At 43.6% G+C, this 17319-nt stretch overlaps 1 protein-coding gene across 1 annotated transcript in view; it reads left to right on the top strand.

Annotated features, from left to right (window-relative positions):
• fmn2a (formin 2a) overlaps positions 1-17319 on the top strand; it is a 53221-nt gene continuing 35902 nt past the window's right edge. Inside the window, exons 1-5 of the mRNA XM_050071971.1 lie at positions 1-2245; positions 5712-5875; positions 12824-12976; positions 15193-16016; positions 16567-16708. Coding sequence (XP_049927928.1) covers positions 37-2245; positions 5712-5875; positions 12824-12976; positions 15193-16016; positions 16567-16708 — 3492 coding nt within the window. The 5' untranslated portion in view covers positions 1-36. The remainder of the gene's footprint in view (positions 2246-5711; positions 5876-12823; positions 12977-15192; positions 16017-16566; positions 16709-17319) is intronic.

Below are 17319 nucleotides of genomic sequence, written 5' to 3'. Positions count from 1 at the left end.
ATCGTCTCCCCTCTGGATGAAGCCACAGCAGTCAAGATGCAGACTATAAAGACAGTGGAGACCCAGGTGCCCTTTCTGAAAGAGAGTTTCTTCACCACCACTTTCAAAGGCAGGAGGAAGAGCAGCGTTACCAACCTCCTCCGAAAACAACAGCACTCACTCCTCAATCAACAACAGCAGCAACAGCAGTGCATTTTAGAGCATCAGCAGCAGCATCCTAAGCAATTTCTTTCCCCTTCAGTCGAGAATGGACAAGGGCAGCAGACTCCGGAGCATCAGAGGCTTGCTCGCTCGACCAGCAGCCCGTTATGCAAGACAGCCGAGCGTGCAGGAGCAGATGGGGATAGAAAGGAGGGGCAAACAGAGAGGAAGGATGAGAGAGTGAGAGAGGCAGTGCAGGGCAGGGGGGGAGAGCGAGGAGTGAGTGGTTGCGAGCCCGCGGCTGTCAGTGCCAGTCTCCTCCTCCTTTCATCATCAGCATCAGCGGCGCGGGGGGAAGCAGCATCATTCTCACAGCTGCCTTTAACTGTGGTGAGCAGACAGCAGGGATTAAGCAGCTCTGATAGGGCTCTGACCAACAGAGGACCAGCACTAGCAGCAGCCCAAGAGGAAGCCCAGCATGCCCAGCCTCGACCCCAGCAGCATGGCCTGTTAGCCAAGGGTGTTCGCCTGCTCAGGAACATGGGGAACCAGGAAACGAAGCACAAGAAAGGAGGAGGAAGTGGTGGCGTGGCAGGGGATGTCTCCTGCGAGGGCGATGCTGATGAGAGGGAAGTGGATAAAAAATCAAAAAAGTCCCAAAGTAAGACAAGTAAAGGAGGAGAAAATGGTAGTAAGAAGAAATCCAAGCCAGAGTCAAAGGGTTCTGTGTTTTCCGGCATGAAGATCAGGAAGAGTTTATCAAAGGGGAAAGCGTTGTCTAAGGATGACATGTTGGACGATGGGAGGTCAGCACACTTGGGCAAACCAGGGCTCAAGCCCGGTGCAGAGGCGAGTCTGTCAGCTGATGAGATGGGAATGCTATCAGATGTCGAGGGGAATCTATGCCGTCTAACTGCAGACAGTCACCAATCTGTGGCGGATGAGATCGGCCGAAAGACAAGCTCGGGGTCGGATGCTGACCTTTACAGTTTTCACTCGGCAGCAGCTGAAAATGAAGACCTACTTTCTGACATCCAACAGGCCATAAGAGACCAATGTGGGGTGAGTGACAGGCTGGAAATACTGACTGGAGAGTCAACATCCGAGGGGAGCAAAGCCCCTGAAAAATCTCACCAGCTTTTTAATCTGGATAAGGAAGCTTTGTCTCGCACTGTTGGTGGTGAATCTGTACCACAAGAAGTAAGCGAAGAGTGTAATAATTTAGAGAACGAAAGTCGTGTTGTACCCATATCAAGAAATTCATCTGGTCCAGTGTCGCTGAGTGAAAGTGGTCCAGCATCTTCAGGCCAGGACACAGAGAGAAGCAGTGGCAGCCTTTTCCCAAAGACCAACAGCACATATAGCTTTCCTGACACTACAGCCACCAGCACCTCGTATGAGAGCGCCGAGGAGCCCCAGGATGACCTGGAGAGCCCAGTTCTGCAGCCAGATAATCAGGCTGCACAGAGCACAAACCTGTGTGTGCCAAGTGTCCACTTGGATCCCATCGTGGCAGGGGCGGGGCCGATGGGGCCTCACAAGAGTGTGAGCAGCATGGACCTGTCTATGGAGGTGGAGGAGGAAGAGGAAATTGGGAAACGGGACTTCCTGTCGCTGAGAAGGAGGAAGGGCAGTTTGTCTATTAGTCAGCTAACAGCAGAAGGTCCCTCTGTTTCTCAACCGAGACGGACGTCCTCCACCACCTCCCCCTCAACTGTCAAACTCTACCCTCCAGTCCACCCCTCTTATGTGAAGACCACCACCAGGCAGCTGACCTCTCCAATTGGCTCCCCACTCACCAGCCCCAATGTGCCCAGGAAAACAGATGCCACCATTGCTTCAGGAGACTTTAGTGGGTCCCAGGGTCTTAGGAGGCACAAGCAGAGGTCTTGCTCCATCGCTGGGCCCCTAGGTGAGTCTGCAGACTGGTTCACAGAGCTGGATAAACTGAGAGAGAGGCAGGTTGGTGGGGCCAAATTTCCAGAGCAGGAGATGCCAGAGAGGAGCTACACAGGTGGGACGTACTGGACACTGGGCTCCAGGAGAGCACATTATGGACGGCACACCTCCTCTACCACTGTACCCTACCTGGATGTCTTCTCTGGTGAGTCACATGTAACACAGGTAACTGAACTGCTGGCACACACAAAGCTCAGCAGACAGATAGGAAGTGCCAGTGGTAAAACATAGATTAAACTTTCAGTGCAGACTCCATCTCTGATTAATGCCTGATTATGGAAAGTAGCCCCGTAATCCATTAGCAACATAACCCCACATCTTGGCCACGATTGCAGTGAGTCTGGATGCATTAGTGATAGCTTCCTGTTTAGCTAAGAGTAAAGGGCTGTGCTCAGCTTGGACAAAACATAGCAAACCATTTATTTAAACAAAAACTAAAAACCTTGTTGTGTTAAACAAGCGTACTGTCTTTAAGTAAGGTGGGGTTTAATTCAATTCGGTTCAAAGGCCTTTATTTGCATGGGAAAAATATGTTTTCATTGCCAAAGCAAGTGTGAGATATTAACAAAAACATGTACGTAAAGTAAATAAACATTTCTTCCACATCTATTTATATACATGTTGCTGCAGATTGGGTCATACCTCTGACACACCCACCAAACAAGACAAAAAGTACCTCAAAGCCTGTTCAGTGGAAACATGTTGCTCAACCCGGAAACCGTAGAAAAAAGGTGCACGTGGTTTTGAGATTGAACGTACTTCTTGATTGGATGGTGTGAACCAGGATGGAGTAGCCCAGTGAACCCAGTGTTGGAAAATATGAATGGATAGGAACCAGGGATGCTCAGCCCCGTCCAAAGGTAGCAAAACATTTATTTAGACAGACGGTAGTGCGTTGAACACCCCCTTGTTACAACCCTTGCAGCTGATAAGACAGCTTATTCTATTAAAAAAACACTACTTAATGTTTACAACAAGCATGTCCTCTAATGCCTTTACACCATGCTTCAAAGAACATGTCACTGCTAATTAGGCAACACCAGTGACACACCCACCAAACAAGAGCAAACATACCCCAAAGCCTGTTGCACACTTATCAAGAGAACATGTCTCTCAACCAAGAAACTGTTGCAAAATCATTTTTAGATTGAATATGCCCGGGTGTCAGAGGAAATGACAAATGAAGAGGCAGAGTTTAAATAAAACTGACGACATCTGGCAGGTTTATAGGTTGCATCTCCCAACACTACATATCATGCATATGTATATACTATTATTTAAAGCCCATATTATAGTGAAGTGTTTGAATAAAGGAAGATGGTCTTATTATATAGGCTAATTTTACAATAGGAAGACCAAAACCAGCAATGTGTGTGTCCTTCTCTTGATACTTTCCCACTTCCTGTCTGTGGCACTCTGCTTTACGGCTACACAAAAAGCTAAGTAGTTTCCTTTAACAGCTGGGCACTGTAGCTTCAGCAAGTGTAACAGGAGCAAACAGTGCATTTGTTGCTGTCTATTTTATGCCACAGTTTGCGTATGTGGGAAAATAAAACATCATTTTTCGACAACAGTGGAGATACAGCACAGAGGAATAACCTGAACTACAGTTAATACAAGCCATGTTTGTTAGTAGAGTCAATACAATGTTGGTTTTGGTCTTTCTATGGGAATTGGCAGAGAGAAAAATATAAAGTATAACCAGACCTAACATTTTATGCAGTAGCAAATCATTTTATTGACTTCTCTGCTCTCACAGAATCAACCTTAAGCAACCTATCAGGGGAAAACAAAGCAACCCTCCATTAAAATATTTCAGCTAGTCCATTTGTTCCTGTTGTTGCTGGGAATCCCCAGTGGGCCGTTCGTCTCCAATCCCATCATTTTCAAGATTAGGTTATTATGCAATGGTATTGTGAAATGATTATGTTAATTGCCCGTTGATTTAAATTCTAGTGACTTAACAAATTATCACATTATACAAACGATCACAGCGGGAATAATAAAGTTATGATTTAAAAGTACAATAGCTCATGAAACCCACGATGAAACAGTGGGGGTTCTTTATTGAGGAGTGCGTTCAGAACAAATGACTCCTTCTAATAAAACAATGCCACTCTGTCCTCGTTTCTATTGTGGTGCCTTTCAAGAGCTCAGCTGCTCTCCACAGTCTGAGCCTGTGCTCATAAATCAGACGACCGAATGACAACACTGCCACCCACCCAGGGCGATGCCATCCTCTGATCCACTGGCTTAGACACAAAAACACACACACATGCACACACAGGGCACACTTGTGGATGCTAAACCCAAGTGACAGTTTATCTGCATGACAAAAATGAGTCATGATTTTAGATCCATTCTCATTTCGTCAGGTGAATTTATTGCAGCTAAATAATGGAGGTGCATCGTATCCAGAACATCAACATTTGGCCTATTTTGCATTTCAGAATTATAGCACACACTGTATGCTGTCCTGTTTTATTTACAAAGGCTCACCACATAGTCACTCACTAATTCAGCACTCCATGTGACGCCGATCAGTTCAGTGAGTTTTCCAGGTCATACCAGGCCTGTAGGAGAGGGTAGAAAGACCGAGGGGAAAGAGAGCTGATTTAACTGTCAAACACGTGAGATTAAATACACAAATTCTGGATTTAGATCATCAAGTGTGAAATTTAGCCAAGCTGGTGTGTGTCCTGAAGATTGTACCTGTCCCTTGGAATTATGTCACACATTCATGAAATCAATTTCCAGCGTTAGCCGTCATTAGTGTTTGTCAAACACAACTCCAAAGGACTCATAATCAATGTCCACAGGACCATGAGTCATAGGACTTTAATTCATTCGGTGCAGTCCTCTGAATCACATGCTTTTAAAAAATATCAAGCTAGTCTCACAGCATTAGCAACTGACCACACAGCGTGTCACGGTTGGACTATGAAGTAACAGAGCTGTGTTTTTTCTCTGGGCGTCACATCCTCTGTTGATGTCACATAGTCAATACTTGTTCCAACCCTTAATGATTACTCCTGCTCCTGCCATCGTCAAGAAACAGGATTCTTCCTTATCTCGGATACAGAGACCTGCTGAGGGATTTGGGGGATTATGACAAATTTCACACAGCTCAAACTCACTTTTTTGTCTTACTCAGGCTCCATTACAAAAAAAAGTCTTTGTTTTTTGCCTGATTACCAAGACAAAGACAAGGTTAAGGCTTTCCTAACCCCCAAAACACACATCCATGACTGTTTTAAAACCCATACCCATGCGATATTATTAGACACACTGGTAACTTGGATTTTTAATGTCATTTAACATTTGTTAATTCTTAGCACTGCACAATTAACACAATCCCTCCCGTCACCCACATGTAAATGGTGTGAATATAGTTTGCATGAGTAGGTGTTTAATTATCACGTCTGAAACTGAGACATCCTTTTTCAGCTCTTTGGTCAAATCAACACACTTTCTGAACACTGGCTCTAGCTGTGATATCTAAAAATAAGAATCCAGAATCTAGATTAATTTATCTTAACATCCTTCTTCAGTATAGAAAATGGAGCACTGTATTCTTAAGGCTGGTTTCATTCTTGTTTTTCTGTCCTCAGGTCGCTCTCTTTTGGACTGGCTGTGCACTCATCGGGGGGATGGGTCGACAGAAGAGGAGGCGAAGGAACTGTGTCACCGAATGCTGGTCCAGGGTCTGTTGCACCCCTTCAGCGACAGCACAGCAGAGCTCCATGGTGAAGGCACTGTCTCAGCAGTCTTTAATGTAAGACCTCTCTCTTCACTGTCTGCCATCATGCTTGTTTAACAAAAATGAGCTGCTTTGCATAAGCAACCTCAGGGGATATTATTAGTGTAAAAAAAGGGTAAAATTTCACACATTACAAAGCAATAACTGGCCTAATTTTAATTTAACGTATCACATTTTAATGCATCTTGTTAGTATTTTTCCCGCGGGCTGGAGGCCAATGTGATTTAACATGTGCACATCAGATGATATACTCCCAAGAATGCAGCGCAAAGCGATTTGCAGTCACAAACGTCAGTACAGTATACAGAGTAATGCAAAGCCTATCCAATCTGTGTTTCTATATTTATCACTGTATTAACTCTGAATCATCTCAGAGACATTTTATTATCTAAAGAGCAGTGGTGCATATAGACAGGAGGAGCACATGAAAGTTAATTTCATGAATCTTTAATTCTCCATTCCAGTAATGCTTTGCTCAGGCCTAATCTCATGTGCATCACATCCCCCTGCACAGTTCACCACAGCCACTGTCAGAGCCATTCCCGTCAAGTTCCCCTTGTAAGCAAGGACAAATAACGTGTACAAATCATATTGATACATATTTATTAGAACTACACAACCTTTAATGTGTGTTCTATGTGTCTTAATGTTTCAGAGAGTAAAAGATAATAAAATTAGTCGTCTTATTTACGCACATTGAGACACTGAAACAGTTTATTATCTCTTTATCAATAACCAAAACAGCTATTGGATGGTTTGCCATGAAATATACCAACACATTCTCACTCCGACCTCATCACATATTGACATTTGGTCATAGACTTCCCACATCCACTTACGACGTGCAAGGTACCCTGGGTGTGTTGGTTGATGACGTTCTGGGACACCGTGTCAAGTTCTGCCTGTTACATGCATTGTCTTCTTTCAAAATACAGTTCTGTTTTCATAGGAAATTTAACGTTTACATACAGTCTTGACCAAAGCAAATGTATCATGTCGGTACAACACCGCGAATTGACGTTTTTTCCTTCAACAACAAAAACACATGGTTGGGTTTAGGCAACAAAAAACGTCTGGTTAGATTTAGGAAAAAGAGCAGGGTTTAGCTTTAGAATCTTATGGGACACAAACACCACTCTCTCAGGTGAAAGTCAGTGTTTGTTGGACCCATCCACCACATCTCCTACCTGCCCTAATCAGGCTTTCGCCACTTTAACTTTCATCCTTGTCCCGCCGCGTTTCCCCCTGACGCCGCCAGGTGCCATTAAACTATAAGAGCAACCGGCCGCATATCGTGCCGATGTTAAAGGACGCCTTTTTCGTTGGTTTCTAATGCCACAAGTCACTGCCCAAGCACCAGATTTCGACGACTTCGGAGCGGGACCGGGCTCAATATGAAGACATTCAGGAGGAAACCTAAAGCCTTCCATGATATTCTGACTTTTATTCAAGTGCCAGCCAAGCAGTAATATCCGGGACTAAAAAATTAAGCTAATGCAGAAGTGCCAGAAACTGCAGTTCCTTGTATGGCCACTTGAGGCTGGCTCCAAAAGCGAGTCAATCCCTAAAGACACCTATGTTAAAATGCCCAACTTTACAGCAGGAATAAATGTGTTTAATCCTAGCATAAAAAATGGTTTTGGTCTCTATTGCTAATTTCAACATTCATGACAACTGCACAAAGGGTGAATTCTCATATCTTTCTCATTTATATTTTATCAAGAGTTAAAGTTTTGCAAAATTAAAGGTGTCGCTGCCTGTGACAGGCTGTCTACGAGGCATCGCTACAGTCTGTGAGTCACAGCCACCACTCGCTCATCCACAGCTCCACCCTGTCATCCAAATATGGTCAAATCTGTTTCCAAATAAGCAAGATGGCGACGACCAAAATGCCAAACTCAAGACTTAAGTACAGGCGTCCACAAACCAATGGGTGACGACATGGTGGCTACGTCCATTACTTTATACAGTCTATTACATTAGCATGAGGTTGACATTTTGTATTTTTTAATATGAATATTCACGTTCCCCTGAGGATGAACTGTACTCACTTTGGTATTTCCTCTCTCACACATCAGTGGGTCAAAATTTAAATTGTCCAATACTTCACCAAATCATGACCAAGTACCTGCATAACTAGTGACATTCAGCCTCAGTTGTACTTTGTGATTTGTACTAATTAGCAAATGTTAGCATGCTAACACGCTAAACAAACATGGTGATCATAGTAAGCATGACCTACTAAATATTAGCAGGTTACTGTTGCCATTGTGATAATTTTAGCATGCATATTTAGCTTTGAGCACCACTGTGTCTAAATACAGGCTCACACACTCATAGACTCTTGGTTTTGATGAATACCAAAGAATGTGTACAGATGAGTTTTGCTCTCTAGCTGTAAATGCACCTCCCCTACGGATGTTTATGCATGGACGTACTGTGCATTGTACACAGACATGTGCACATTAAAGTACAGTATGCATGCCTAAACAAACAACTAAACATTCACCACAACATGCACGCTCTGAAGCTGTTTTGTTCTCTCAAATGAACTCACATCCTATTGTGTGCAGTCACTAAACAGTAGGCCGCAAACGCAGAGCACTTTCTTTTCATGTAAAACTTTGCCATATGTGCACTCATGTATACAAAGGGACAACCCCAGACACCCATACATGTTCAGGCATTTCCTCGCATGACTGGATTAATAGCAGTCCCTCTGACACTCAGTCACACACAGTAACACACACACACATTTGTGCTTGCGTAGACCATCTGCTGACCATGTTATGTAACAGCTCCACGTGCCTTGGGCTCAGGCTGCTCTTCCCCAGTAAAAAGCTCACCATGTCAGGATTGCGCTCCTGCCCCCCCACCCCCCACCCAACCCTTTTTGTTGTTGTTTTTTTATGTCCTCACTCTCTGCCCACTTCATTCTGGAGCTTGGCCTGGAGTCCTGCATTATTCAGCATGGTCGAGAATAACCTTTGCTGTTGCCATTCAGTGTGCAGGACTCATTGTTATTGCTTTCTATCTTACAGCTAATCTGCCTCTGAAAATAAATCATCACAGTTGTGTCTCTGCAACCTTTTCACTTAAGCCCCTTTAATATCTCAAACTTTTCTTAAGATTCGTTTTCCTTTTACAGTTAAATTCCATCTTGAAATGAATCGCCTACTGCATCACCTCCCTGTCCCCCTATCCCTTCACTTCCATCTTTATCTCTCATCTCCTATTTGTCCTCCACTTTGCTACCTAAATATGGTGTTGTATCCAATGTCATTACTTTGCTGAAGTGAACAAATGTATGAGTTCGTTTCTTGTTCTGCATACCACCTGAAATTAAATACTCCACCAGCTTCACGTCCAAAAGCAAGGTTTGGGGAGGCTGAGTGTCTAAGAACATTGTATAAATCAAGTGTCATCCCTTTTACACTTGTCAAAACATTGCTGAGTGGATAAATACTAATATGTGCCGCGGACATACATCAGTCTAGCATGCTTTGTATCTTGTGTGTGCATCTCTGGCTGTAGGTCAGGTTACCCTCACCCGGCTAATGGGTTTTATTCTGAGAGAAACACTCTGGGGAGAAGGAGAGGAGATATTTATGCTCACACATGATTCACACACACATTAAGTCTTTACAGAAATTAAAGCAGATTTATGTGATCTAACGGTTTAATGATTTGCTTTACAGTACATTAAGGTGTATTAGTGTGTCACTGCATGGCATAAAGCTCAACATGCCAGTTTTCTGGGAAATGATTGCCATTAAAAGATGAAAGCAGCCAAGTATTCAAGAAAATGAAGGGTTAATCAAGGGATGGCAGACACTGTTAAGATATGACTCATATTCTCCTTTGTATTGTTCAGAGTACGCTCATTACTGGGTCCTCCAACTGAGCCTCATAGTCTTTCTGCTTGTCTGCTGTAGTGTCTGGTGTTGGCTTTAGAGTCTTTAAAGGTGCTGTATGTAACTCTGGAGACATACTGACAATTTAGGTTGGTGGTTCGGTCCGACTACTGACCCAAAGCGTCAGTGTTTGACGACCTGGAAATGAGGCTCACCAATTAACCCTTCCTAACCTCGCCCCTTTTCACTCTGTGCTCCAGTAAGAGTTGAGCAGGCCTGGAGCCCATCAGAACCTCAATCAACTCCCTCCACTCCTGTTATTGTTAGATATGCTATGTGCTGGGCTCGTTTATGTTGATAGGAAAACCACATTTCGAGATGGTTAAAAGACGGACATACAGTTTATTTAGTCTTATCTTAAGTTAGCTACTATTACTGTACCAATGCTACGAGTTAGCTACTATATTGCCTAATGTCAGATCAACAATGTCAGCAGATTTGCTTCCTCCGAATTGCTGTGGTAACATCAGGGGCGTAAATACAGACAGTGCAGGCAGTGCGGTTGCACTGGACCAGTGAAGTGGGGGTCCATAGAGAGAGTGGGCCCTCTAACAATGGCTACGGTTACATGATGGCTTCTCATTCCGAATGAAATAAATCTGAATGAAATCATTCGGAATTAAAGTTTTCCCAGGTAGTTTACATGGGAAATATTCATTCCGAATGAGGGTTTACATGGTTCAAACGCCTTTATTCAGGTCTGCACAAGGTTTGGGGCAGGGAAGGTTTCTGATTGGATAGGGGGCGGGGCGGATGTTACGTATTTACATTTACCGGAAGAAAACACTGTAGTCCTCGCGGATAACAAGATGCTTGACGACGCCGTTCTTAGTGCCTTTTTCGGGCTTGTTTTGCTTATATTCTTGAAGCAGCAGTACGACAACAACCTTGTTCTGCTAATGCTTCGTCTGTTGAGGAGGAGAAGAGAGGTAGAAGACCGTGCTGTGGCGAATGGAAACCGGTGAGTGCAACGAGTCCGACTGCTCAATCTCAGCCCGTTGCTTTGCAGCCCGTTGCTATGCGCGCTATATATGTCATCGCGCCAGAAGGGCAAGGGAACGAGCATGCGCAGAAAGACCGGAATGAACTTAAAGAGGAATGAGTGTATACATGCACACAAAATTCTTTCATTGGGAATGACAAACGGAATAAACCACCCTCTTTAATCAGATTTAATTTTCAATCGGACTGACCGTTTACATGACCACTTTTAAACGGAATGGCCTTTCATTCCGAATGAAAGTGGAATTAAACTGTCCACGTAAACGTACTGAATGTGTTGGGTGGAGAATGGGCCCTTATGAGCAACTGCCACCTTGAAAACATGCCTGTTTTCAAAGAAGAACTCATTAAATTCATTAAATAAAAAACAGCTCCATTTGCTGTATATGCCATCCCCACCATGTTATATTTTCTTTTTTTGTAAAATAGTCAATAGCATCTTTAACAAATTTTGTTACATACAGATATGCAATGGGTAATATGTATGTTGATGCTATCCAATGTCAAATCTCTGATCATGTGACGAGACAATGTGTGCACTAACTTTCTTGCACCACTGGGTAACATGGAAGATATTCGGAAAAAGACAGAAAGGTTGGTGACATGAATTATCCTTAGCCACAAAAGATCAAATTTGTTTACATTTTCTTTGCAAGGCTGTGTGTCACCCCAAAGTAACTAGTGTAACTTTCTACAGTAAAAACACTAACATTAGGTCAGCACCATGGTCTGTATTCAGTAATAAATACATAGACTACTTTACTAATCCACAGATGGGGAAAAGGGGACTCCTACCCAGCCGTGCAGGGGCAATGTTGACTGATAGTCTCGTCATCCTCAGCTCTACTCCTGTTTTTCGTTGAGACTGGAAACCTGAATGTTTGCCTCAATCATAAAAGTTAACATCATGAATACATCCAGTCATCGCATACTGTAGTCCTTGCCGTCAGCTCTCTGATAAACACTGCAGCACTCAGCTAAGTGTAACTGGCATCACCACATTTCTTTTTGCAACAGTAACTAATGGGGGCATGACTCAGGATTGGTCAATTAACAACAGTCTTTCTCCAGAAAAGAGAGAGATGACTGGTTGCTCCATATAATCAAACATAGATCAAAACCTTGCGTCAATGGGAAATGGAGGTCAATGGTGTCATTTCCGTCCTCATTTTCTATATTTTTGGAGTGCCTGGATGCTTTCCTGTGTAATGTTTCTCTAGAGTTACATGCAGCACTTTCAAAAATAACTGTGAAATAATATGAATACAAATGTGCTAATTCTCAAGTTATAATTAGCTGCTTATTTAAGGTGATTATGAGGGTACTAATTGCGAAACGTGCCTTACTGCACATTGAAAGGATTAAGCAGTTTTCACCTGAACCTTATTGCAACGATTAAAATAACAAGCAGTTCAATTTGTCCAAATGTTCAAGTGGACCATTTAAAGAAAAAGGGAGAGAGGAAGAAATACAGAAATAATTCTTACGATGTGTTCTTGGGCTCAGTTTTTATTATCTCTTAGCAGATCATTCACTAATGTCAAGAGGAGATGTCACGTTTCATGATGTATTTGTTTAAAACAAAAACAAATACAGACTGGAGAGTTAACTTTGAAAGCCAGAAATACATCTCAGCCGTCCAGCAGTCATCGATTATTGCACCTTTAACTTGAGTAAAAGACATGATGCTTTGAGACAATAAACAAGAGGCTGAGGATTTGCTTTCAGTGCCTCAGTTTTTTGGACTGCACGCTACATTGGCAATACAAATTGGAAAAAAAGACGTTTATGGTTGTAGCACTGCTTATTATCTTCAAGTGTTTCCACACTTGAAGCATGCAGACAGAGCCACCATTGACTCATATCCCCGGTGGATGTTGTTAACATTTAATTACGTTGCATCCCACCATGTGTTCACACTGTATGTCACATACAGGAGGCACAAATCCTCTGGTGGGAGCAAGTTGTTTTAAGCACAAACACCTGACCTTGGATCTGATCTCATTTACAGTACATGCACTTGCTTTGTTTTCTGAACTGTGTGCAGGAGGAGCAGCTGTACACCTGGGCGTCTGTAGGTCTGCCAGTGTCTTCTCACCTGTGGGAACTCTATGGGGGACGAGCCACAGGCAGGGAGCAGAGCTTGAGGTCCCCTTTGAATCAATCATCAGCCAAGACAGCGGGAGTGCTACACTCTCAGGTTGGTTACTTCCTCTCGTCATCTATAAATATTTTACAGCATGATTGCCCTGTCTGCTGTCTGTGCATAATGCTGGCTTTGATTTATGGTGGAGTCTTTTGTTTTACTACCACCATCAGAGAGCATCGCCCTGCTTCAAACCTCTTGCATAAATACAGTTTAATAGATGAGCAAATATTGTTTATGGTTTTGTTTTTATTTTTGAGAGCGTTTGTATACCTCTAGCCCTCTACTGAAATGAAAACACGTAGATGAAAATTACCTCTTGCAAATTAGAACATAATATTCAAAACTGTTATCTTTACAAAACCAAATTATGTGTTAAAATACATCTGTTAATACATCTCTCCGCAAGACCCTCTTACTGAAATTCATAGCATGCAGTGTTACTACTACTACTGGTACTTGATTTAGCCTTTAAAAAAATTACCATTTATGCAGAGAAAATAATGCATCTTTCTGGGTATACCAAATTAGGTTAAGGGTTTTGCATACTGTACAGAACACCCAGTGGATGATGCTGAATTCCTAGATGTTCTTCCTCCTCCTACTCCTTAAATTAGTACTTTATTAATTTACAAAGTTTATGCCGAGTACATGGAATTCTATAAAATGGTTTTGACAAAAAATATGTTCTAGAATTTTGAAAGTTTGAGTGAGGACAGAAGAAGGGACATTGAGACATGCATATCTTGAAATACAATCCATTTTGTCCATAGAGCATGGATGGATTACTGAACTGGCCTACTGGGCGCAAACCCAGGGGCCCACACTGTCAGGGCCCGTGCTGGCTTTCACCTGCAAAATGAACCAGAGACAAGTTACCATATACTAATCAGGAAGTGACTGAAATTGACCGCAAAAGACCACAAAGATGCAAATGAACTGCAAAGAGATAAAATAATTACAAAAGAGGGAAAAACAACCACAAAGAGACACAAAATGATTACAAAGAGAGGCGAATCCACCACAAAGTCTGTATGTCTTGTTTGAGAGGTCGTGGGGCCTTTTGCATGTCCGTGCCCAGGGGCCCATTGTCTCATAATCCATCCATGCTATACATCAGGCCTATTCACTTGGCTGGCCACAACTGGCCCAGAAGCAACCTCCGAGTGGCCCAGCATACATTAATCTGATATATAGTGTCTGGAAGTAGCAAACAAGTGAGCCATCTTGCTTCCTTCTCATCTCTGTTCAGTTAAACATGCACAGTACTGATAGGGCAGGAGGTATGTATTGGTATAACGACACCACCAGTCATGTTTCACAAATAAACATTTCCTTCCCTGACACAAAAATGAAATCATAAACATTGATTTTTTTAATTTATTTTTTTGCAACCTTCATATGCATCTGTTTAAAATGTGTCATTACCAAAATCTAAAAACAGATTTTGAATAGGCTGCTGAAAATGTCTGACCCATCTACATTCCCTGGATTTAAAATCCAGCCCAACTGAATTTGTAATTGAGCACCCATGCTATACACAATCATCTGGCAGTAAAGGATGCAGCTGTTAAGGTTTTTATTTGATTCATATTTGATCTTAATTTGAAGTTTAAAACAGCATGACCCTGTAACCTGTTGTAAGTGTTGAGGAATACACAAAACCTCAGTCTCAAAGCTCAAAAGTTCAATGCCTTAGCTGTAAATCCTTCTTTGTCCACCAGAGGTCAGGCTTGTCTTGAAAGACTTGTTGGATCTTCACCGTGAGACTCCCTGTTCCCCACAAGAGTTAATAAATTAGGAAGGCCATACTGACTGAGCATTCTCCTTAACATTCAGCGATGTGACCACAACTGGGGAATGTGTACTAGCAGACACAGACCCTCCCCATGTGAGGCCCAACGAGACTCACTGTCTCTGGGGTCAAATCTCTCGGTATCCCCTCATCCCTGCTCTAACCAGCCTGGAGCCAGAGGTCTGACGGAGTCTAGACGTAATGGACTTTCTTGACCCTTCTTTAGCTCACAACTCTGTCACTAAGCTCCCTCAGTTGTGGGTGTTTTACTGTTTATAAAGCGTAATTTATTGAATGATAATATGGCCAAGATTTAACAGTAAGTTTTATGTCTGCTTTTCAACATGAGAGTAGACTGTGTGCTGTTAAAATAGGTTTCATGTAGGAAAAGCACAGACTCATGGGTTTTATTTTCTTCCATTTCCATATGTTTAAAGTTTAAATCTTTTTTGTTGTTATTGTTGTTCACTGACAGGCAGAATCCAGCAGGTTGAAGTCAGGTCAGTCGTCCTCAGAGGATGAAAGCAGTCTCATCCCTCAGCTGGAGAGGACCATCGATGACCTGCGGATTAATATTGCTGTGTTGCAGGGCCAGCAGGCCTCCTTGGCAAAGGGCAGCGGGGATAATGTGGGAGCTCTGGCCGCAGCCCACCACAAGGCCTCACAGATGAGAGGAGGAAGATTGGGGAAGATGAGCCAGGAGGTGTCTGTCCAGACCTCACCTGTGGAGGAGGGCTTTAAGTTTGACGTGCCTTTCAGCGGAGGATCAGGCAGCGTGTCGTCTTCTGTTTCATCCTCCGTCCCCAAATCTACAGAGAGCTTTGTCTGCACGTGCCAGCAGAGGCAACAGAGCAGTGCTCATCCTCCTCCACCTCCCCCTCCTATCTCTGGAGGTATGCCCCCACCTCCACCACCACCTCCACCTTTACCAGGGGGTGTCGCTCCTCCTCCACCACCACCTCCCCCGCCCTTACCCGGGCTTGGACCTTGTCCACCGCCACCTCCCCCTCCTCCTCCACCACCAGGATTTGGACCACCACCGCCACCTCCTCCCCCTCCTGGTTTCGGACCTCCACCCCCACCTCCTCCACCGCCGGGTATGGGCCCTCCTCCACCACCCCCTCCACCAGGAATGGGCCCCCCTCCACCACCGCCACCCCCAGGCTTTGGGCCTCCACCACCGCCCGGCCCCATGCCCTCCATGATGGTCCAGGAAGCTGCCCCTGCCAAGGCTGTGATAGAGCCCCCCAAGCCAATGAAGCCACTCTACTGGACACGCATACAGCTGAATGCTAAAAAGTAAGGACACGCTGTATGGAGGGAAGATAGATATGGATCATTTGCACAAAGGTATTCTCTGAACAGTAGAGATTTCAGAGGAAGCTTGTCCACTTAAGATAAAGATCGGCCACGTGCTGTGACGGCAATAGAGATGCTAACCTTGTGGAAAATGAAAGTGATGCAGTCCAGGCTTTGTGGTCAGCAGTGAATTGAGTTGGACCGTGTTTTCTTTCCTTAATAAGGCTTGGAAAATTGTAGCTGAATAAACGTCTAGAAATAGACTACTTGATTTACTTGCAAGTGAGGAACTTGATGCTGAAATCTAAATGCAATTTGCTGGCTGATGGATTTGACAAGTGTATTACTTTTGGATGTTTACCCTGCAAAAGATGACAAATGAGTCCTCGTAAAGCAGCAGAAGACAATCAAGAAATGTCAGAAATGTCTTTTGTGGTGAAATAACACATATTACACTATCAAAGTGGAGTTTGCTGAATTTTTTCAAACAATTTATGGCAGATTAAAGCTCACTCATTGTAAATAATCCCTCTTTTTTTTGTATCTTTAGGTCCACTGGCCCTCTGGTGTGGGAGACAATCACAGAACCAAGTGTGGACTTTGAAGAATTTGTGGATCTGTTTGCCAAAAGTGCTGTTAAGGAAAAGAAAAAGCCAATTTCGGACACGATCAGCAAGTCCAAGGCCAAGCAGGTACATTAACCTATGTTTTATTGAGTATGTTCCTTCCTGTTTGTCTCCATATACAGTAAACATACAGTGCTTTTTTCTGTGTGTGTTTTTGTATCCCCCTGAGTCACCAAATATGGCTTCTCTTAAGGGCTTTTCCCATCTTCACTCTCACTCCTCCGATGCCCCGTTCCTTTCCATTTCTCCTCACTGTCGCTCTCTGAGTTACTTGAGTGACAGGAGGAACTGCTACAGCCAGACAGTTATTATGTGGTGTGAGCTCTGGCTCCCACCCGACTCCCCCGTGACCATCCAGTGGCACAGAGCCAATGTCTCGCGTGCGGTGAGGAAACCTCACGACGGTGATGACTGTTGAGAGAGAGGGAGGGGAGGGAAGGAAAAAAGGAGGGAGGGAGAAGCCAGGGAGCTGTATGTCGTGATGTGGTTCCTCCCATTGTGCTTTCTCTATGACTTAGTTTAATAGTCAGACTGTTTGCCTCCCCAATGCCCTTTATGCCACTCCATCAATCTGCAAGTCAAACATTTGATCTATGATTAAAGCTGCTCTATTCCAGATTTTTATGTTGTACTATTTGCCCAAGTGATGCATCTAAATCACAAATAATGTTGCACAG

This window comes from Epinephelus moara, chromosome 19 (assembly GCF_006386435.1).
Source record: "Epinephelus moara isolate mb chromosome 19, YSFRI_EMoa_1.0, whole genome shotgun sequence".
Classification (NCBI taxonomy): domain Eukaryota; kingdom Metazoa; phylum Chordata; class Actinopteri; order Perciformes; family Serranidae; genus Epinephelus; species Epinephelus moara.
The sequence above is the reverse complement of the archived record's forward strand: the minus strand, read 5'-3'. Positions and strand labels throughout refer to the sequence as shown.